This window comes from Ambystoma mexicanum, chromosome 13 (assembly GCF_040938575.1).
Source record: "Ambystoma mexicanum isolate Mex_15411 chromosome 13, UKY_AmexF1_1, whole genome shotgun sequence".
Taxonomy (NCBI): Eukaryota; Metazoa; Chordata; class Amphibia; order Caudata; family Ambystomatidae; genus Ambystoma; species Ambystoma mexicanum.
The window spans coordinates 48,276,218-48,299,402 of NC_090938.1; the positions used below are offsets into that span (position 1 = coordinate 48,276,218).

At 47.9% G+C, this 23,185-nt stretch overlaps 1 protein-coding gene across 9 annotated transcripts in view; it reads right to left on the reverse strand.

Moving 5' to 3' along the window:
- Positions 1–23,185, reverse strand: part of SLC45A3 (solute carrier family 45 member 3) — a 141,527-nt gene that overhangs the window by 17,951 nt on the left and 100,391 nt on the right. For all 9 annotated transcript variants that reach the window (XM_069633157.1, XM_069633159.1, XM_069633164.1 and 6 more), the window contains one exon: positions 2,263–2,718. In XM_069633157.1, coding sequence (XP_069489258.1) covers positions 2,263–2,437 — 175 coding nt within the window. In that variant the 5' untranslated portion in view covers positions 2,438–2,718. The remainder of the gene's footprint in view (positions 1–2,262; positions 2,719–23,185) is intronic.

Sequence of the window (23,185 nt, forward strand, 5' to 3'; positions counted from 1 at the left end):
GGTTAGGTATATAAAAAGGTGGTGTAGAAGGGATGGGGGGGGGGAGGGGAGGAGGGGTCGCCCCCCCAGCTGTGTGTGGTTAAGTAAAGTGGCGAAAATCGGCCCCAAAAAATGCAAAATAAAAATCCTGCTAAAGTGTCATTCGTCCAAAAAAAGAAATGCTAATATTCATAGATCAATTTTAAGCCCTTCCACAATGCCATGCACCCACTGCTCATTAAGTTAATAATTTCTCGAATGTCAAACGCATGACTTTCCGCTAGGTGTCGCTGCTGCACCAGTGTCAGCGCCCACCATGTATAGGCTGTAAAGCCCCACCACTTCATGCGCACCCCGCCCCCTCCTCCTCCAGTCAGGCATCCATTCACAAGTTACAACAGACCGCGCCCCCTTCATAAGCAGTTCGCCTACCAAGGTTCCCTTAACATAAGTTCGTTTTCTGCAAAAGCGGCTGAGTGGGCCCAGCCTCCACACCCCAAACACTGGAAGGGAAGCACCGTTCCCTGCTACCCGCAAAGGTCCTCCACTTCCGGAGAGGCTGCCCCCCAACGAGGAGAACAGACACGCCTACAAGCTTGCACACTACGCCTTTTCAGTCTGTCACTGGCGGAGAGGCGGGGGGAAGATTGTTTGCCCCCCGCGCCCAAGGTGGCTGCCAAACATTTGGGTGGGCTCTCTTTCTTTTAGATTGCATGTCTCTCTCCTAACATGTTCAGCAAAGTTACTTCCCGATAAGGGACACCTGCTCTGTAGCATTATGCCTTGAATGGCAGATGGCAGGTGGAGGGGCGGGGCGGGATTGCCGAGAATCAAGGTGAGCGTAGGACACCAGAGCAATCACTAGGGTAGTCCCACGACACTACCTTTACTCCTTAATACACACGATGCTCTTTGGGGATGGAAGTATCATTTGAATATTAATCGAGAGCGCCTCCTTATCTCTGAACGAGCAAACGGAGAGATTGTAAACAGTGTGGCAATAAGCAGAAACTGGGGATTTTACTTGCAAACCCTTCAAGCAATTTGACTCTGCTGCAATCATCTGGAAAGCTCAGTAGAATCCCAAGGGTGTGGGGACAAGTTCTAAAAGGTAAGCAGGTCTGGGGTAATTCCCCATCTGCTGTCAGGCCTAGTATGCTCGTTTCTCTGTTTAGATCATTCGAAAAATTCAAGGCCCAAAAATGATAACTGTATTCCCTTGTTTCCTTCCTGCCTTAAAGCGCTTTGAAGCACTCCACCTGTGCATAAACACTGTATGAACAAACAATTGCAATTACTAAACCTTCTTGGTCGATTGGCTACTGTTAGCTTTCGTACAACTGCATAGTTCTACAAAGCAAGAGTGTGATGGAACAGTAGTGGACGGGAGGAGCAAAGTCGGGTAGATAGTCGGGATGAGGGCGAGGGATAGTGTTAAATAGCACAATCTTCAAACTTCTTGGGCTTATTTACACATAATTTATGTTAAGCATAGAGAAACCTCCCCCGGGTCCCATCACCCAGGCTCAACTGACCTGGTTGGAACTCTGTAGCTGGACTCCTAGCTGAACATTCCAAGAGCACTCACAGCGTTCTATGCCAGCTCATAACTATGCATCAAGTACATTACAACACATCTCCTCCCTTTCCGATGACAAACCAAACATGCATCAGGTACATTACAACAGATAGATAAAGTGCTCAGGAAGGCCCAAGAAGGAAAAGGTGGACGAGCCATGTGTACAAATGGACACAATTTATGGTAGGGCGCGACTGTATTCTAGCGGGTGCAGCGCCAAAAGGAGAGATAGCCGGAGAGGAGGTGGTCACTGCGCCAGGGGGCATGGCTGGAACCTACTCACTGCACGATGAGCTGGAGCATGTTGAAGCCATGCCCAAGAAAACACAGATGGCAAACCCTTCTACTTAGTAACTAGACCAAGAAGCGATAACGACTCTACAAGAGGATGACATATTTGCACTCTCAGGCTACTTCCGCCAACACCTGCAGCCTGGAAGGACCTTGAGGGGTAACCAACTGGTAACCCACCAGATAATTGGGAATAGAACTCCCCTCGGCCCCAGCCAGCACTGAAGGAGTGTGGGAGTTGAAGGCTTAACATCTGGAGGCTGACAGCAAATACGATTATTCATTCTGCCTTAATTACTAACCACCTCCTCTGCAGCCACTGCCCAGAGTGACCTTGCACCATCACCAAGCGAGCCCAATGCAACGAGGACAAGCGCATGCCACAAAGAAGGAAAAAAATCCTGCTTCCTTACCCAGTACCATAGTCATGAAGCGCTCCTCCACACCTGCCTCCAGCAGCAGCGGGGGCACGTAAGTGATGGCCGTGGCAAGGCACACCTCCAGGCCGCAGGTCAGGGAGTTCACCAGCAAGAGCTGTGCCTTTCGGCTCTGCAGGAACATGCTGACCCAAGCCTTCTTCTGTGCCATGGCCCCAGGGGCCCCGAAAGACTCCCTACAGACTCCGAACTGTCAATATCAGTAGAGGGCCACTGCCTCCTCTCCGGACTCGGCCAGTACAGTGAGTTCCAAAAAGCAAGGTCACCATCTTTCTGCTGGCGGCTTTAAAGCGTGGGCTCCACGGGGTTTCCAGCAGGCCTCACCGACGGGAGGAGGAGAGGCTGCTGGGGGGTTTACAGAGCCAAAGGACCAGTCACGAGTCTTCCCCCAAGGTACAAGCAGAGCGCTGTCAAGGTCCTCTGCACCAGTCTCTACAAAGAAAGAAGAACAAAGGGTTGGTCCCAGAAAGTCATACACGGAAAACAAAAACCTTCTACATGTGGGGTGCACAGTCAGGTGAATAGTGACAGCAAGGGCGCAGCTGGAGACTGAAATGATGGATCCCCAGAACCAGAGGCATTGCTTGGGGGGGGCGGGCGAGCGGGCTATAGCCCCGGGTCTTTTGGTTGTAGCCCCGTATAGAAGCTCAGGGGTTAGAACCAAAAAGGCTAGCTAGCCCCCCCCCCCGTCCCGACAGTCCAAAAATTAGCCTAGCCCCAGATCTTTTCCAGACCTAGCAACACCCCTGCACAGAACGCGCGCACCGGTACCCTCAATGGTATAGGTTTCAAGGTGGCTTCTGGAAATGTCATCGGGGGGGGGGGGGGGGGGGGACCGGGGAGGAGGAATACGAGAGGGACCGACATTATCAGAAGCCTGGATGGGGTTGCACTCCCCAAACAGATTCCCAGACCCCTTCTAGGCATGTCGAGAACCATGCAAAGCGGCGTGAATTTAAAGCTTGCACCCATGCCCACCCTGCACAGACAGCAGGTCACCAAAGAGACCATGCACGCTGTGCACACATCCTTATGTGGTCAGCGCGTCCCCCCTCCCCCCCGCTCAGCCATGCTCCGAGTAGCCGATCCTCCCAGGAAGGAACTTCAGATTATAATCCAGGCAGCGGTGCGTAAACCCTCTGTAGCGGACCCACCTGCGAACCTTAGCACAGCAAGTCTGCAAGCTTTCCCCTCTGCAGAAAAAGACACTCAACTTCAAGGCATATTTGAAAGTTTATTGATATTTTATTTCTATCGCGCTCGCACACAAGTGTTTCAGAGCGCGATAAGGGACGGAGGGAGGCGAGGGGAACAAGGTAGAACAAAACAACGATCTTACTAGGCCCAGTGACGCTGAGAACGCGCAAGTGCATGGAAGGGGGGAGAAATGCAAAGTGCGGAGCAAAGGAGAAACAGATAAATAATAAGAAAGAAATAATAAAGGCAACAAACAGTGGTAGTGCAGCCAGCAAATGGCAAGTGATAGGCTTAAGGCAGCAGACAGGGTAGGTCTGATAAATGCAGGAAGAAAAAGGGGGCGAGGGGGAACTGTATGGGTGCAGATACAGACCCCAGTGCAAGGGGTGGCCCGGAGGCAGTGCGGGAGGGTGGCAGGGTGAGCGGGTAACTGGGCCCGGAGGACAGAGGGTGGACAGGGGCACAGTGCCAAGAGAGAACAGATCAGCAGGGGAGAGGGGTAGCGGAGGCATGCCTTGTTTTCATCACATGGAACAGGGTTCACAATGAAGGGAAGCTGCGGGTAATTTAGCTCCTGCTTAGAGCCTAGAAGAGCCCGTTTAGCTTGACACCAACAGCTACGAGGAGCTACTTTTGGCTCCCCAGTTCAACGAATGCCAAATAAACCTAAGTGCATTTTGTGTGCATTGGCAGACAATCCAAACATCAGCACATATCTACACAACATTTAAAGCATGAGGGCGAAATGATATCTTTGCAGCTCATGTGGACGGTAGACTTGCAGATATCCCTGTGGTAGCTCCTAGTTCCCCAGACGAAGCTCCTTGCTAGATTGATAGGGTCTTGCGGTTGTGCTCGGCTGTGTGGCACTTTAGATATTTCAAGAGAAAAAAAAAAGAATTCTGAAAATCCTGAAGGGTGTTATAGCTCATATTGTTGTTTTCTTAATATTAGCTATAGCAGTTAACGTTAACAACTTAAAATACAAAATGTTATTCACACTTAATTATGGTACAAACTTTTCATAAGATTCAAAGTGTTTATCTTCACACATTGAAGCCCAAATGATAAAATTATCAATTTTCACTAGATTCAATTTATTTGATCTCTATCAATCAATGTGTTCCCAAATGATTTGTATTTATATCTCAAAGGAGAGCTTAAACCTTTCACAATACGATCCGCAATTGCTTTGTTCAAATACCCATTAACCTTGTTCAGTCTGTCCTCAATGACAAGTTTAACCCGGTCTCAAATAGACCCAAAATAGCTTCTTCATAGTCATTGGCCTAAGCTTGTTCGTATAGTCATTGCGTCTCGCCACAGTGGTTCAATAGGAAGTTATATCATGTATTTGACTAGTGTTTCAATTCATATTCATGGATCCTTCTCTTCTTTATGTAGACAATTAGGGTTTGCCTTCTTCATCTGGACGCAATTGTCCATAGAATCCTGCTCCGCGTCAGCTCCTGGTCGCTGGAATAGAATGTCAGGAGAAGAACACAGACTCAGAATTCCCATCTCACTATTGATATTGTATTATATGAAAGCTGGAAACTCCCATCCTTCTCTATACTAAGGTATTCCCTACCCAACAAATCTAATGACGGTGCTAGTCAGTGACAGTCCAAATCAATATCAGTCGACTGTGAGGAACTCCTGGTGACAATAAGTGAGACAGACACGAGTGATCACAGTTCAAGGGTGTTTATTGAACAATAAATGCTGTATACAGGTTCGAAAAACGCCCAATCTAAACCTAAGATGGGAAAAAGCATCGACCAACAAATGAAAAATAAGGCATTCCTAGTTGCATTGTGTCAAATAAAAGGGCCTATACTAAGAAATCTATTGCCAAACATCACAACTAATACAAAAAAAAAAAAAAAGAAGAAGAAAAAAAAAGGGGGTGTGGGAATAGTGCCCATGGAAAGATGGCTTCTCAAATATGTCGGGATGTGGTAGCCTGCAGCTCCCTTCCTCGCGTTTCGGACACAGGGTAAGATGGGAGCTTGTTGCACAGTACGGTCTCGGGCCTCTCCAGCACAAGAAGACTGTTCCGATGGATGTTCTCAGGACAGCCGATGGTCAAGTTCTGTTTCCTTAGAAAGTCTCTCACCTTCGGGGCTGGTCGTGTTCCAATAACAAAACAAAAGAATTTCCTTGAACAAATAATGTTTTTTTGCTCAAAGTTCGCTGGGTGATGCCTTCACCCCCTCTCACACCCCCCCCCCCCGTTTCTAAATGTTCACTTTCGCTATGGTATTCACTTCCCTTTCTTTCACAGTGTTTGTAGCTCAAAGTCTCGATGGTACAGATATTTTGCTTGATGCTCTGTATGAGCAATTTGATCTATTTCGCTTTCCTTCCTACGGCCTTCTGGTTTATAGTTTATCTTATATGGGGCTCGACCAGAGTCCCTCAGGTTAGCACCCACATGGTGCCGCTTTCCCTCTGCACCTGGTCTCCCTTTCCCACTTTTAACAGTTCATCAAAAGTTGCTACTTTGCGATTTTCATTCATCACAGCCCTTATCAGTTTTCCCCTCGACTCACCGGCTGTGTCGAACCGCTTGTCTGTTGGCTTAATTGGAGTCAAGGCCGATACCACGGGCGCAGGAGCCTCCCTCACTCCTGCCTATCGGCATAGGCTTGCCCAATATACTAGTGACATCTTCTGCAGGACACTTGTGCTATTGTTCACTGTCTTAGGCTCTCTTCCACGAAGATTCTGCTGGCTTTTGACGAAAAGGGCAAGGTCACTTCTCTCCTCAACAGCCTCTTGCTTTCTGCCGCCCTTCTTCTTTTGAACAGCCACATGGTAGCCAGCTCTGCTGTACTCGCCTTGCTCTTACTGTGCTCTCTGGCTCCACCTTTTTTCCCTATGGGGGAAAAAAAAAAAGGGGCGACAGGTGTGTGATTCAGGTTAATGCTGTGGTTGGGATGTGTCAAGTACACGGTTCTGGGATTAGTGCTTGGTCGGTTGTGGTGTGAAAGAATGTTCGTGTCAGAAAAGGGGAGAGGTAGAATGTCCAGATGTCTTACCGGGGCAGAAGGGAACAAGGTGTTACATGGAATAAAGACCTTCGTAGTAGGGCTTGTGGGGATCTTAGAAGGGCATGTTACATTTGACCAGGAGTTTAGACATTGATCTATAGAGGAACGGTAGTTTTGGGGTTTGTGAGGTATGCAGGAATAACGGATTGTGAAATGAAAACCGGGGATTCTGGGACCGGTAGTGTTCCGTCAGGGCAGATGGATTGTTTCTAAAAGAATAATCAAAAGGATGAGGAGAAGAATAGTTGAGTTTTTGGGTAGGAAGTGGGAAAGCAGGGTTTCTGGGAGATGTGATTGTCCAATTGAATAGGGTTTGTGCTCCTAGATTATTTACCAGATTGGGGGGAGCTTAGATTCTGGTACCAGAGACTTTATGGGAGAAAGAGGGCCAGATGGAGTACAGCCCACAAAGGTCTTTGGGTCCTCACCCTCCTCGTCTGCAACATACCGCGTGTCACCTGGGGCATTCTGTCCCCCCTCCCACTCACTCGAGCACGACCCCGGGTTCCCCTACCCAGGTGATTTCCCCCCCCACCCACTGGTGCACCCCCAGGGAAGTGGATCCAACAGCGATGGCCGTGTCCTGGCCACCTGAATAAGGGATTCTCAAGGTTTCACATGGAGAATACCCTCAGGTTTCTCACAACCATCCCAACTAACGGTCCTAACCCTACCAGTATTCAGACAACAAAAGTACAGGATAAGTACTCCCTTCTACTGCCGGCTGGTTCTTCACCATGTTCAGTTCAATAAAGTATCCTTAGGTAGTTCTTGGTAACTTTTTTATTAAATCACACAGTTCAGCTACTGGGTTTGTCAAGATCAACTGCCTTTCACTCAATTACTCTTTCGTTCCTTGTTACTCTCCTCTTATTCTAGTTCCGTTTGTCCCTTTTCTTCCATGGACCAATTTTATTCCTTTCTTTCCATTCCGGTGTAAGGGTTTTCCCTTATTTAATGTCCACACTTTATCTTGACTGGAACAAGTTTGAGCATTCAATATTCATTTGTTTGTCCTTCCATTCTTATGTCCCAGTAGAGATATAGCAAGTAGGAGCGTTCCAGTAAGGATTCTCAACTCTCTTCAGTTAGTCTTAGCACTTTATCTTGACTGGGATGAGTATAAGCGTGCCAGTAATAATCTTGGGTCCCCCTCCAGAGTCTTGCGCCTTCCCAGTACCCTGGATTGTTCAGCGATAACGTCACCAGGACTCCCAGGTTGGAAGACCTCCTGTCCTTGTCAGATTGGCTTCTCGTTTTCCCCTCTTTCGGTCCATCCGGTTTGAACTGCTTGAAAGGAAGCGGTATCAGCGTTGTTCACAGACCCAATGGTCCACCCCTTCTCTCACTCTTGATCAGGAAGCCTTGCAACCAGATCAGTTTCTCACGTCTCCTCTCCGTTGCAACACTACGCGTCAGAAGCAACACTCCAGTTTCCCTTTGGCATCGGACACAACGCATCAAGGTTTCCTTTAGCGTCTCTCTGCGAGACGATTTGAAACTCGCTGCTTCTCTCCCCCAATGTCTCCGCCTTCAACGCTGCCTTGAGAATCCCGCAGAGCAATGTCAAAGTCCTTCCACTTTGTTTGGTTCACGCTCTGTATTCTGCAACTGCCTTTCTTCTCAGTACTGTATAGGTTTTCATTTACAGGCACGAGTAATGGATTTGGATAACAAACCTTTTTGAGTGGGTTCCTCATTTGGCTTCACTTAATGTTTTTGAAGGTGGGTTAGTGATATATTTAGGGAGTTCCTCATAAGAGTGGGAGTCCTTGTCCCCAAGGGATGGGGGCGGGGTCTCCCAGTGAAGTCAGCTGCCTCTACCCGTAGGGGCGAGGGGTATTGCAAAGCGGGTTCACCTCTCTAGCCTCACAGGGAAAACCCCACCCCCCTGGAGCGACGCGACAGATTGACACAATTCATCACAATACCGAGAAGCTGCCTTCAGCTCCTGCTTATCCAACATTCATTTCGATCACAGATTGACACGATTCATCACAATACCGAGAAGCTGCCTTCAGCTCCTGCTTATCCAACATTCATTTCGATCACAGATTGACACGATTCATCACAATACCGAGAAGCTGCCTTCAGCTCCTGCTTCTCCAACATTCATTTCGATCACAGATTGACACGATTCATCACAATACCGAGAAGCTGCCTTCAGCTCCTGCTTATCCAACATTCATTTCGATCCCGGCCTATATGAATTTTAAACCATTACAGCACCTTGTATAGCAGTGCAGAATATCACTTATAAAACCTAGAAGTGGCTGGGGTGAACATGCCATCTCAGCAGTGCCTCTGACGCAGCACAACGGTTTCCAGGAACAGGAGAAAGGTTACAGGGAAAGCTCCCTGGCGTATCTTTTACTCTCTCGCCACCCGCGAGGGATCAGAAATGCGAGACGGACACAAAGGTAATGTTTTAAAGCTTCCTAGTGATAATCTCACGGGCTTGGTCACAGTGCACTCCCAGCTCGGGTTGTGCAAGGCATGCGCTTAAGGCCTCCACTTGTCTTTTTAGGCAGACAATGAGCTACGGGGGCTGGGAAACTCCACCATCTTAACAGGTTATGTGCTAAAGTTGCCATCCCTTGCAGCCATGCGTCTGCTCGTCTGCTTGCGCTGTACGTTTACTCATTTATAATTAATTCTCAATGACCATGTCCTGTGGTTTGTAAAGAAACATCTCAGTTTTCCTTCCAGATCAGCCCCCCCACCATTTAATTCTTTACATTATTAAAGCAGACACCATCAGGTCCCACCCCGGATAACTGCAGCCTTTTCTGGTACACTTTTTTCATATTTGGGGGGATCTCCATTTTCATGAATTTAATTTAGCATCATTTTATATTTAGATGCAACCTCTTTTGAAAGATACAATTTTGGGAGGACCACATTGTTCAAAAGGCTAGGTCAGTGGAGAAGGTTAATGCAAGCCCTGCTAATTCCAGCCCTCTCGTGGGGGGACAGCGTAGCCGTCCTGTCAGGTAGGACTAGGTAGAGTACAGGAAAGGTCTCTGAAGGACCTGCTTTTCAGAGCACAGCCGCACCCTTGTTTCTAGGGGGGAAGCGCCGTTTAAGTAAGCCGCATCAGGTGTGGAGAAGATGCCAGGAGCCATCAAATGCTCTAGTTGAGACCCTCAACTTGAGTACCTGGTCTGGGACTACAAACTCCTAAAAGACAACTAGGAGAAGGGGTACCCAGAGCCATGTCGATTTGGGGTCTAAATCTGCGTAAGCAAGACTGACCGAGAAAGCCTCCTCAGCAAGGGGTCGGTGTTTTGCTCAACCCCCTCCCACCGAACAGACCCGCTGCCACACTCTCCAGCCCCCCCCCCCCCACTTACCTCAGCCTGTTCCCAAACTCTGCCAGCTTTTCCCCTGGCCACACCCCCTACAGAGTGATGTACAGGGCATAACTTTCTATATGTCCGACTGCCTGTAGGGGGCGCTGTCAAGGGACCACAATTGCCCATATCCCCTCCCGAAGCTCTAATGACTAACCGCCCACAATTCTCTTGGCAAAGCTCCGCAAACCCCCTCAGGCATGCAGACTTACCTACTCCTACATGGAGTAGAGACCCCATCCGTGCGCTAGCACACATGACCCCGAAGCACACCCCACCCCTCCCCTCCCGCCCCCCCCCCACCAACCCCAAGTGGTGGCCCTCCCTGTGAGGAGTCATGCGGCATGCCATTCACCTTGCAGAATGGTGCAGGTCTTCCAACAGCAAGCCTGGACCCAAAAGAAGGCATCCCTCCAAGGGCATTCACTTCAAGGCCCCCTGAAGCGCGTCGGTCCGAAGCGTGCCAGTCCAGAAGAAGGTAGTCATCAGCACGCACACAGTGCACGAGTATAGGGGGAAACCTGGTTTGCCTCGAGAAAATGGTCATAGCTGACAAGTTTTACAGAACGGACCCATGGTTGCCAGGTGAAGGACGGAAACTCAAAAAGGCATCAGAAGTAATAACGAAAGCGTTATTACACACAAGTATTGGGGATTTTTAGACCACAGAACTAGCTAGAAAGCACGAGTTGTCTGTGTCCCTTATGAGCAGCGGTGGAAATGGAAAAAATGTGGTGGGGGATCCCACAAGGGCCAGGGTGGGGGAGGAGTCGGGGGGGGGGGGTGAGCGGTGCCCGAGGGGGCGGGGCTGGTAGAGGACCTCCGATCAAATGAATCTTTGGGCCTAATTCACAGAGCATTTCTCACAGGGGTTTTGTCTTTATAAAACGTTTCTGTGAATCGGGGCATATAACTGTTCTGATGAAGAATTGTTTAACAGCCATGGCCGGGTTGCTAACAAAATAAAAAATAATAATAAAATTGATAGCTTAGAAGCTGAATGCAAAGCAGTGTAACAGAAAATAGTCTTTGCATCTAGCAATGCTGGAATACTAAGAAAATAAGTGCCAGCGATGGAAGCATTGCCTTTTGCCGCGGCTTTGGCACTGGTGTGTAATGCAGAATGCTCGCCACAAGTTGTGCATGTAGCGAGCATTCTGCATTACACACCAGTCTCTTTCTTTCTCAAACCGTTTTAAATCTCTGGACCTACAAAACGGTTTTGCTTTGAAACCCTTCCTTCCTGCAGAGAGAGCGCCCCTTGTTTTGCACAAAAGAAAGATCCGAGCTGGACAGTGAAAGCTTAAGCAAGACTCATTTGCTCAGCCCTACAAGCAGTTAAGTTAATTGCAGAAAGAAAAGGGGGGGTGGGGGGGCGTGGTGCTTTGATCTCGTTGTGGTGTTAATTTGTAGGAGTTGTGGGGTGAGCTGTTGGGTCTTTAGGAGGTGCAGATCTGTGCGCAAACCATAGAGGCAAACTGGCAGGCCATTACTGACCCATTACTATCTCAAGGCTCCTTCCTTTGCACACGTGTTTGAAGACGGGCCAGTGTGTCAATGAAGGCGTCAGATCAGACACGTTGGGCCCATCACGGTCATCTCTCCGCACTGACAGGAACAGTAGGCGCAGGTAAGTCCCAGGAGCGCTTTAAAGTCCAGTGCCAAAGCAGGCAGTAAAAGGCAATGCTGATGTCGCGGGTGCTTTTTTTTTCCTTTAAGTATTCCAGCGCAGATGGGCTGGGGGTGGCCGACTCTGGCCGGATCGTGAGATCCGGCACCAGATGTGTAGCCGGATCTCTGCTCCAGCGAGAGTCGACCCAATGACCAGCACTGCTTATGAGCCTTACCGGGGTCAGGCCCCTCGACCAGCCTTAACCCGCACTCTACTAGCACTGCCCTGTGGGCACCCGCCCCAGACTAGCCTGCAGTCTGGTACACCCCGTTGCCCACACTAATCGCCCGCCCCCCCCTGTTGCCCCATGCACTTGCCCAGCCTCTGGTGCCCCTCCCTCACTTTTCCCTGAACCCCTCTCCCTTTCCTCGTCCCGATCAACCGCCCTCCCCCCTGCACTTCTAGTGTTTGCACTTGCACGGGTGCATTGACACATTGCCTAGGGAGGCCGTTATGGTCATTTCTCCTCTGCAATCCAACCCCCGCCCCCCCTAAGCACCCTGTCCAACCTTTGTCTTGGGCCACCACTACAAAAAAAAAGGGGGAAGAGCACAGACGAGAACAGGATTCCTTCCTTCCTTTTTTATTAAAATGTTTTGTTTGAATTTTACAAACTTTTCATTTTCTTTTGTTTTGCAGATATATTACATTAAAAAAAAGAAAATAAAAGGAGAACATTATTCAGAAAACATTATTTGCTTGCATTTCACTCGTTCAGCTTGTTTTCTTTGTTGATTTCCAGCCAGAATTTGATTATTGTCAAAATTAGACGTTTGTCTTGTCCTCTTAATAAATTGTCCCATCTTGAGTTGTCAATTGTTCATACAATATCCCAAAGTAGTCTCTGTACAAGGATATTTGATCCTTCAGTGCCGGGCAAATCATGATCAGATGAAATAGAGTTTCCGTGATGTTTATAGCTTTACAAAAGTGATAATCAGAAATTACTTTGTTCGATTTGTCCGTCATTGCTTGATATTCCCGGGTCGGTAAGATGTTAAGCCGGATACGTAAAAACAGATCACGTATGTTACGATCTGGGAAATAATTTAAGTAACCTGGCAACTCATTGAGCGCTCTTGTTTCAGTTTAACATTTTAAATATTGTTTGTTTTTACTTTGTTCAGCGATGGTTTTGATCCAGTCATTGGTCTGTATTTTACGCTTTGCATACTGTGGCCTGTTGATCAGCATTTCCTCAGAGATATCTTCAGCTTGCATTTTCCGCTTGATTTCAGAAGTCCATTTAGTCAGGGCTGTGATATTAAATGCTGAATTATTTTCTCTCAGGATATCGAACGATGGTATTTTGTCCTCAGAAATTATTTTCCTGAAGAGATCCATTTGCTTCCAAAGCAATATGGATTTGATGGATTGGATAGCTAATTCATAGCGGATTCTTGGCATTGGAAACGACCTTGGAAGAGATAGTGTTTTCCTCCAAAATAACGGTTCATACCTGGGCCAATTCATGGTTTGTTGATTGATCAGTGATTCGGTGGCATACGTCAAAATCGGGATTACTTTTTGCTTATACAAAGCAATTGTAGCTTTTGTTGAGTACGTTCCGTATTTTCTATGGAATAAAAAGCCCTGTCTGGCCAGAGATCTAGCTTTTCCCTTAATATGGATCTTCCATTCTTGTTCATTTAAGGACGGATTAATCATTACACCCAGATATTTAATTGCCTTGGTTATCACAATCTCTTCTCTTTCTAGAAAAATCTTTAAGGTATGTCGCGTTTTGTTATTTTTTTGAGAGGTAAGTTTCATTACCTTAGTTTTGTTGCCGTTTATCCAGCATGTAATTTTGAGCTTTGTCTAAAGATTTTTTTAGCCCTGATACAGTTTTGTCTAAAATAATGATGTAATCGGCGTATATTAGCGTTTGAATAGGCTCGTTGTTAATCTTTGGAGGATTAGCCGCTATGTTTTGGATTTTTTCACAAAAGTCATAAGTATACAGATTGTATAAGCAAGCTGCCAAAGGGCATCCTTGCTTCAAGCCATTACAGGTAGCAGTGGGGTTTGTCACCATCCCGTCGTTGGTTAACCGTACTCTGACAGAGGTATTTGAATAAAGTTGTTTGATCGGGTTCAGAATAGAAGGTGGACATCCCCAGGCTGCGAGTTTAGACCAAAGCTTCTGCCTGCTAAGCAAGTCAAATGCCATCTTTAAGTCTACAAAGATGGCGTATACTTGATATTTCTTACTTATCACTTCACATTTTATCAAGTTCAATAACAGGAGGTTGACATTCGTTCCTATTTTCTTGACAAAACCAGTTTGTCTTTTTTCTTGTCTTGCATTCTCCTCTGCCCAGGTGTTAAGCTTTTTTACAAGATAGCCAGCGAATAGTTTCCCTAGGGGATCCAGTAATGCTATAGGTCTGTAATTTACCAGATTTTTACGATCACCAGCTTTGTAAATTGGAATCAGCACAGCCAACGTCCAACTGTGAGGTATTTTCTTTGTGTTTTCAATAAGCCGAAGAAGGCCACCCATTCATTTGAAGCTGCTTTGAGGTCAGCATTTGATAATCCATCGGGTCCGGGGGCCCGAGATGGATTTAGGGCCATGATGGTGTTTCTTAGGTCTAATATGTCCCAGTTGAAATTCCAAGCACCATCTTCTTGTACTAAATCAATTGCAGGGACATTGGGATTTGGATTATAAAGAGTTGTAAAATGATTAATCCATTCCTGAGCTTCAACTTCTTGAATCATAAGAGATGCTTTTGGTGAGTCATTTAGCAATGACCATAGTTCTGTTTGAGCGCAGCTAGAATTGCTTCTGCATCGGATTGTTGTCTTAGAGCTTTAATTGCATTTGAATATTTTTGTTTTTCTTTTTTCATTTCGATTTCAAATTCAGGTTCTCTTTTTTTTTTTACTGCCATATTCGTTTTTGGAGACATTTTTTTTTCAGCATAATTTCTGAATTAAACTGGTGTATATGTTTGTTTTAACTTCCTTCCTTCCTTCCGAGGTCTCCCCCTTGCTTCCTTCTTCACGAGCAGGTCTTCCCTTGCTACCTTTTGTTAGCAAGGGGGAGAACTGCTAACGAAGAAGGTAGCAAGGGGGAGACCTGCTACCTTCTTCGTTAGCAGGTCTCACCCTTGCTACCTTCATTTCATTAGCAGGTCTCCCCCTTGCTTCCTTCATTTAATTAGCAGGTCTCCCCCTTGCTTCTTGAAGTGCAGAAGAGATGGGACCAGCTTGATGCGCAGTCCCAGTCTTTGGGCGTCCCTGTTTTTACAGTTTGGGTCCTAAAAGGAAAGGTTTCAGTCTAGGGTGATGCTGGCAGATGTAGCACTGGATGGGAGTGAAGGAGAGATCAAGACACATTTCGTCAGCCATTTCTGGATTTGAGCAGGTTTGCTAGAGGCCCCCGAGGAAGAGGAGTTTGGCCCTTCTACATATTTTCAGATAGGCACTCAACAATCATGACGGAGTAAGGGGGCGGGGGGAGTTCTATTTGAACATCATTGACCGGATGTGTGCTCTGGGTAGAGTTGGAGGTCATCGTTCTATCCGTGGCTCTCAATGTTCAGGCTAGCAAGGGTTCACTGGTGGTGCCACGTGGGAGGGACCTTTGTGGGACACCAAAGGCTGTACGATTCTTTTGGGATCGGGGTATGGGACCGACCCAATGCAGAACGGTGTTCCACAAGCCCCAGAACTTGGGTAAATAGATTTAGAAGGGCTTTGTGGCCCCATCAAGGGTGGTAGCATGAAGCAGAACCCACAGGCAGGGGTCAGCTGCATCCATAAGTGAGGCTCTTATAACTGGGATGATTGCGGTCTCGAGGGCCGGGCCTTGTGGGGGGGGGGGGGGATCAGTATCTTTGCCCGTGGTGGTTCTGGATGATCCATTAGTGTAACGGCAAGACGGACGCCTTTTCATTCCAATGAAGAGTGTGTGTGTGCGCGAGGAACCAGCATTTGATTAAGTCACCGAGGCCCAGTGTAGTCTTTTCTGGTAGGGGAATGATCAGGCTAGTCTTCAATGCCTTGGGCGGAGGCCATAATGATATGGAAACGCGGCCAGTGGCTTCCCAGCAGGGTTAGAACATGAGGGCTGGAAAGAGGTGGTCTTCTTAGGCTGTGGGCTTAAGGCTTTGGCGGCTTCTGGTCCAGATCTTAAGCCTTGAATACATCCTACTCACGTCACGGTCACTAAACGCAGTGTGTGCAAAAGAGCAAAGGATTCTCTTACCCCCCCCCGACCCCCACTCTTGAAAGGCTGGCTTCACCCTCCTCAGCGCAAGACCTTGCCGACCACTACCACCAGACAGCATCCGCTATTGAGAAGATTTCTCCATCAAGAGATCGGAAGATCTGGATTACCTCCAATGAACAATCAGGGTTTACACCAGAGCTACACAAACTGATCAGAGAAAAATAAATATTACACAAACCTGGGAAAGTCCTTTATCTGCTAAAGATCAGGAAGGCTATGTATTCATAACCAAACTATAGAAGACGGCTTAATTATGGCCAAGAACGAACATTATGAGTGAGCATTAACTATGCCAATTCTGATGGCAAGGAATTTAGAACCTCGGAGAACTGGAATCTCCAGATGGGAAACCTCGGAGAACTGGAATCTCCAGATGGGAAACCTCGGAGAACTGGAATCTCCAGATGGGAAACCTCGGAGAACTGGAATCTCCAGATGGGAAACCTCGGAGAACTGGAATCTCCAGATGGGAAACCTCGGAGAACTGGAATCTCCAGATGGGAAACCTCGGAGAACTGAAATCTCCAGATGGGAAACCTCGGAGAACTGAAATCTCCAGATGGGAAACCTCGGAGAACTGAAATCTCCAGATGGGAAACCTCGGAGAACTGGAATCTCCAGATGGGAAACCTCGGAGAACTGGAATCTCCAGATGGGAAACCTCGGAGAACTGGAATCTCCAGATGGGAAACCTCGGAGAACTGAAATCTCCAGATGGGAAACCTCGGAGAACTGAAATCTCCAGATGGGAAACCTCGGAGAACTGGAATCTCCAGATGGGAAACCTCGGAGAACTGGAATCTCCAGATGGGAAACCTCGGAGAACTGGAATCTCCAGATGGGAAACCTCGGAGAACTGAAATCTCCAGATGGGAAACCTCGGAGAACTGAAATCTCCAGATGGGAAACCTCGGAGAACTGGAATCTCCAGATGGGAAACCTCGGAGAACTGGAATCTCCAGATGGGAAACCTCGGAGAACTGGAATCTCCAGATGGGAAACCTCGGAGAACTGGAATCTCAGAGTCCTTACGACCAACCATCCAAAAACAAACAAAATAAGCAATTGCAAATCAGCAGGGTGTGTTCGATTTACCGCTGATGGATGCAAGTCTGCCGTGGTACTGCCAAGATTGGACACAGATCTCTGCAGTGGGTGTGCAACCCACTGAGCTATGTTCGCCGACACTCAATGTACAGGCGCGAGTTTGATGCACGAGTCCACTGGAGGTGCAACAGGCGCATCCCAGCGCACAGTGACATGTCGAGGCGGTCCTCATTTAGTGTTCATTTGGGGCAGGGCATTTTCTAGGCAACATGTGAAGTGCCCACAAGGATGGCATCCAGGGATGGACTGGCCTATAGGGAACCCCAGAGATTTCCCGGTGGGCCTCTGCACCCTGGGCCTCTTTTGTGGGGTAGTTCCAAATTGTCTCATAGGAAAAGCATTGGGCTTGCTGAAAATGTGTTATATGGGGCCACTTTGAACATTATTTCCAAGGCCTCATTTGGTTCCCAGTCCACCCCTGATGGCATCTGCACCTATAATTGAACAATGAGTGAATAGCAGCCAGTCAAGACCGTCAAGACGCCGATCTACTGTAACTCCACTCCTGCATCAACTGGAAACACAACCTAGACGTTCGCAGCAAACCACACACTTAGAAACCACAAACGTTGAGAAACGTGTTGCAACAAAGAAAAACTGTTCACAATGCATACACACACTGCAGCTTGTTCGGCGCCACTTTCCTTTCCAATCACCCAACTTGCAAACCTCTTGGGAGATATGCAACAGATAGTAGTCACTCCCGGGTGGCAACTCACTGCTGTTTCCGACGCAACCACCAACAGCTTATTTCCCCGTTAAACACACCGATTCCACTGTGTTCTTGCAATCAGACCAGGTGAGAGCCTCCACACTGCTCGAGCATACTTGAACCATCTGGACCCCGCACCCATTCACCAATTTGGGTAAGCACTTGCAGCGGGTCCAGCTATGGCCGCCTCATTAAAGTTCACTACACATTGCTTCAGCCACATGTCACACACACACACACACACACACACACCACCCCCACACCCCCCCACCCCCACACCCCCCAGCTGAATTATAAGAGGCGCACCCCCACCCCCAAAAGTCTTGCCTCTATCTTAATGTCTACCGCCTTTAGCCACTCACCCCGACTCCAAACCCTTAGTCTCCTCAGTCTCCGGAGGATAGCTCAAGGGCAATGTGCTCGCCTTGGAAGCAAGACCACAACGAGCAACATAGGTTTGATCCCCAGGTCCGCGCTTAGAAACCTCTCGGTATTAAACGAGTTATAAATTACATATCAAATCATATACCCCATAGATTAAATGATCTGGGGAGACACTGGCGGGGCCACTCTACGCACCCCCAGGGACAAAGTCAGGCACCACTAAGGTGCAGTAGGAATACATATTGGATGGACACCGGTGGAGGACCCCAGGCAGCCCTTTAATGTTGGTGGTTAAATAAATCCCGGCTGAGAAGCCACGATCACCCATCGCTCCTCTCCGGCTTTCCCCTGGCAGCTGACACCAGAGACCACCCTGAGGCAGGCAATCCGGCTACCCCCAGGGCATCCAGCTCCCGAGGGTGCCAGGCTAGCTTAGAGCCATCCGTTTGCAGTCACAGGCGCCAACCCCAACAGGTCCCACTCGTCCTTTTGTTTAAGGAAAGGGTTAGCGCCAGTACTAATTGATATGCATGTATTCTTTTGCTGGAAGCTGAGGGCTGGGCGTGTGACGAGCTGAGGACTAGGAGGGTGCCGAGCCAGCCCCCTCACATCCCACTGTGTGCTCAATGCGTGGCCAACACCACAGGTCCACACCCAGAGCAAACAGGAGCCTCGGGCTGGCGCCCAGGCTGGATCAAGGCAATGGCTGGGCCCCATCACTGCTTGCACCCCAGGGCCGTCAGGCGCATGCCGGAAGCAGGTCCTGCTTGCCATCGTGTAAGCGATACGCACGGATCTCCGGGTACACACACCTCATACCCACTTTGGTCTGCATTGGCACAGCTTAACAGTGCTGGTTTGTTTTGGCATGGGATAGACATCGTTCGGTTCTAGGTCATTTGGTCGAATATAAATGGTCGACAGGACAAATGGTCGACAGGACAAATGGTCAAATGTTTTTTTTCACTTTTTTTGGGGGGGATAACCCCCTTTTTTTTGCTAAAAAACCCTTTTTCCCCTAAACGAAAACCTAAAAAATATATATACATTTAAAAATAATTCGACCATTTGACCTGTCGACCAAATTGTGTGGACCATTTGTCTGTCGATCATGTGACTAGACACCACATCGTTCCATGTAATGTCGCCATGCAAAAAATTCGCAGAAAAAGTGCCTTTTTTTGCAGAGACATTATTACATGGAACATGCAGGAGACACCCCTGGTCCTGATATATATATGGTCACCTATATAATGTTGCCACAAACCTTTTAGCAACGGATGCAAAATGGTACGAGTACCTTGGCCAAAGACAGCAGTGCTTTGTAGATGTCTATAAAAGAGGCAACTCTACTGCCAGTGCGAGGTTGCGAACAAATTCAATACAAGGAACAAAGGAGAGGACACACACTGCTTTAAAATCAAAACGACTGAAGTTTTTAAATTCACCAGGAGCTGGCGAACACCTGCAATTAAGCCACTACCTTTCAGAAGGCTGCTGAGAAATAAGAATGGCAGCCACACAAACTTCGATAGTTGGAGGTTACCATGCAGTAGAGACCCCACTGGAAGCGGAGTGGGAGAAAGAGGAGGCAGGTAGTGGGTGGGAATAGCCATGGTTTAAAAAGGCAAACAGCACCCACAGGCTGCGTGCCCTTCCTCTCAGTGCATCTCCCTCGTAGCTGTACTCGGATGTCAATAGGCGGAGCCAAAGCACCACCTAATAGAAGCTAAAAAAGAACAAAATACATTTTTTTTTTAAACACTCATCTGGGTATGGTCTTGCACAAAACCTAGGTTATCAACATTGCGAACAGAGGCAAAAAACATCAGTCCCGTTTAAAAAAGTCTGACCGCATCTGCAACATGGGCAGCGTTGCAACGTCACCAACCTAATAGCCAGCAGCCGCCAAGGCCCTAAACATTCAAAAGTGCAAAAAGCTGTGCCTCCCCACTTGCACCCCTCGGGCATCAAGCACCCCATTTCTGGAACTTTTAGTGAACGTTAGCCAAGGTAGAATGAGAACTGTACTCCTAGCCCAAAGTCCCCCTTCCTGCTCCTCCTTTGCTGGAGGGGCATCCGAGTACCATGGAGAATAGGGCAGCAACTCTTTCACAGCTCGACTTTTCTTCAGAACCAATACACTGGCCATGTGCGCCCCAAGTGTGAGGATGCATTTGCCGAGACTTCGATTTACAAGATGGTTGGAAGGATGTAGAGAGTTTGAGGTGTATCGGAAGTAGTGTTCAACGTCCAAGCGTGGCTGGCTTATTTGGTATGTGTGTTGTGTGCAGGGAGGTCATTTCACCAAAATATCAGGGGGAGCGGAATAGACATCACACAACCGCGCCCCGAGTGACAACACAGGCAGTGGCATCATAGAGCATTATCCCTCTGTACACTAAGAAAAATATGGTTGCGATATCAATGTAATATGACATGCACTTCATACAAGAATGGGTCATCATATGTAGCAGTGTGCCAAGGCCCAGGTTATCACGGGAAGTGTACAACCCCAAATCCCGTCTTCATGTGGATCTGCCATGTTATTTCAACAGGACTGCAGCGAAAAATCACATTCTGGGCAGACAGGGGCGGATAGGCGGGCATAGGGGAAAGCCAGGATAGAAGGAGAGAGGGGGAGAATATTTCACAAGGGAACATGCATTCTTTTAGTAAATGGCCTCCACAGCCTTCAATAATTTTGGGACTTTGACGAATCAACTTCCGGGGCACCAGTGGTCCAGAAATGAATATCGGTTTCTAAACCATCAATCAACCTCACGCTTCTAATACACCAGAAGGTTTCCGAACAGATTGGAATACAAGTGAAGTATAAGACCCCCTTGTCCAATGTTGGTAAGGTGGACGGTATGGCGGCTTTACTCCGAAAGGTTGTGGGTTGTTGGTTAGTTGCAACACAGAGAAAATACAATTATTACCCAATGATAAAAGTGACTGTCTAGTCAAGGTTGTATAAAAATATCCATTTTATTATTACTACAACAGACAGTTCTAGCACACTACAATTACAACCCACACTGTAAAGGAACACAGGGGACAGACAGTTTCACGAAGGAAAGGGATGCACTCTGGATACTGACAGGAGGGTAGTCGGTAAAGTAATCAGTCTTACTGAACAAGATTATTTTGGTTCCGGCATCAAAGAGGCAAAGGGTCGTACCTGTGTCTAGGGGCCTTCAGGGACGGGGGGGGGGGGGGGGGGGGCACAGAACCAAAATGTACCTAGCGCTGAAGACGTTCTTGGTGCTCGACAGCATCAAGGCAGTTCCAGGGTGCTTTGCAGCCCGTGAGACAGTGGTGGGCGACAGCTGCGGGTACCAGGCAGCAGGCAGTTCAGCAAGCAAGGCTGGGCGGACGTCTGAAGGTTGTCCGGCATGGTGGTTTGGGGCCAATAATCTTCTCTGTGCTGGTTAGTGAATCTGGAATGCTGATTGAGACGTCTCGGACGGCTCTGGTGACTGCGGCGTGACAACAGTTTACAGTGCAGCCTGGTGCGAATCGAGGACTCTACTGTCTCGAAAGGTCCTTACAAAATGGGCACTGAATGATGCTTGTGTGGCACTCCTAGCTTCTTCTCAGGGCTTGTATCCTTTCAAGACAGACGGCCCAAAGCTCAGAAGGGTGTTAGCAGGCAATGGCCTTGTCCTTTGTCCAGAGACTCTCCAGCACTTCCCGACCTAGGAAGCTTGCTGTCAGAATCTAGCAGGGTACACTGTGTGCTGGCTGGGTACTGAAGCAGAGTCCGGTATCTCCCTCTGTTCCTTAGGCGATGTTTAGGGGAGGTATCTTGCTTCCCTCTGGAACTCCTGGCCTTCCTTCACTGCCAGAAGTTGTAAGGTAGCTACAGCTTAGCTCCAAATTAGTCCTTTTTCTTACTCCTTGCAAAGTCTTCAGATGATCTGATCAGCGAGGGGCTCAGCCCTTTTTTAAAGCCAAACGAGGTCCAGGAATTGGCGTCAGCCAAGCCTAACTTAAGTGAGACAATCCTGGGGCTCCACAAACAATCTTCAGTAATGCTTCAGGTCAGAATCAGAGCCCTTGGCAACAGACATGGGAAGGATGACAATATATACTTCCAAGTCCCACCCATTTTCCTGTCTGCTGCACATCAAAGAGTCTCCCTAATGACAATGGGCCTCCTTTGAAGTAGGGGGTTGCAGGCAGACTTTCGTCTCCTACAGTTCACATAAATCCCTACTCTACATGGAGTGGTTCCAGACAGGACATCCACTGCCCTTTCATACCAAGAAGGGGTGTTTGTACCAAGTTGACACATTGCATTACAAAGAGGTGTTGGCGTCTGGTCTCCATTGTCACTTCCTGCATGCAGGACTTCCCCGAGGCCTGCTAATTAACATTCTTCAGTGCAAGGTTTGACAATGGAGATGCAAATCTATGGGGCCTTGAAATTCTAATCAGGCTGCCCACGGCCAGAGGCTTTTTATGTACCCAGAGCTGTCAGGTGTCAGTTACACATGACAGGTGAGGGTGGCACTGGTAAGCTGTGTCCTCCCAGAGTACATGACTATTTTTCTGTTGTGCATTGAATGTGGAAAATATGTGCGGGAAGGCCCCACATTTTCGCATGTTGATCTCACATCAATCATTATTTTAAACAAACAAAACAAAAAAAAAAGCCCAGACGAGCGCACTCTTCCCGTGCGGATGGTCAAATCCCTCACAGACTTACCCCATTTTCTCAAGATTTGACAAGTTACTATCAGTGTGACCTCTCAGTAGGCTAGGGTGGGATGGACCTTGTCAAATCAATATGTTAATTTGAGAACACACTGAAGTATGTAGATGCAATAGTGCTCTTTGTCCCTTTTTCTAGCTTTCTAGAGACCTGGAACCCGACCCTAAAATAGAATTTAATACTTCAGCCAAAGTAAGGGCATGCAATTCTGGAATGTTCTTAAAACATTTCAATAGGCACTTCATCCAGCAGGTCTGGGTCTCCCATTGGCAGCCATGCCAGGTCCATTCTCACCAATAGAGATGGAATTAAATCCACCCATGAACCAAGGCCCCACAACACCCGATCAAGTCTCAGTCATTTTCTGTTAAGAATCAAAAAGGTTCCCTCCCATATTCTTACATAAAGCAAACTACATTATTTTCCCAGACGCTTAACGAGCTTGTACCTCGTGG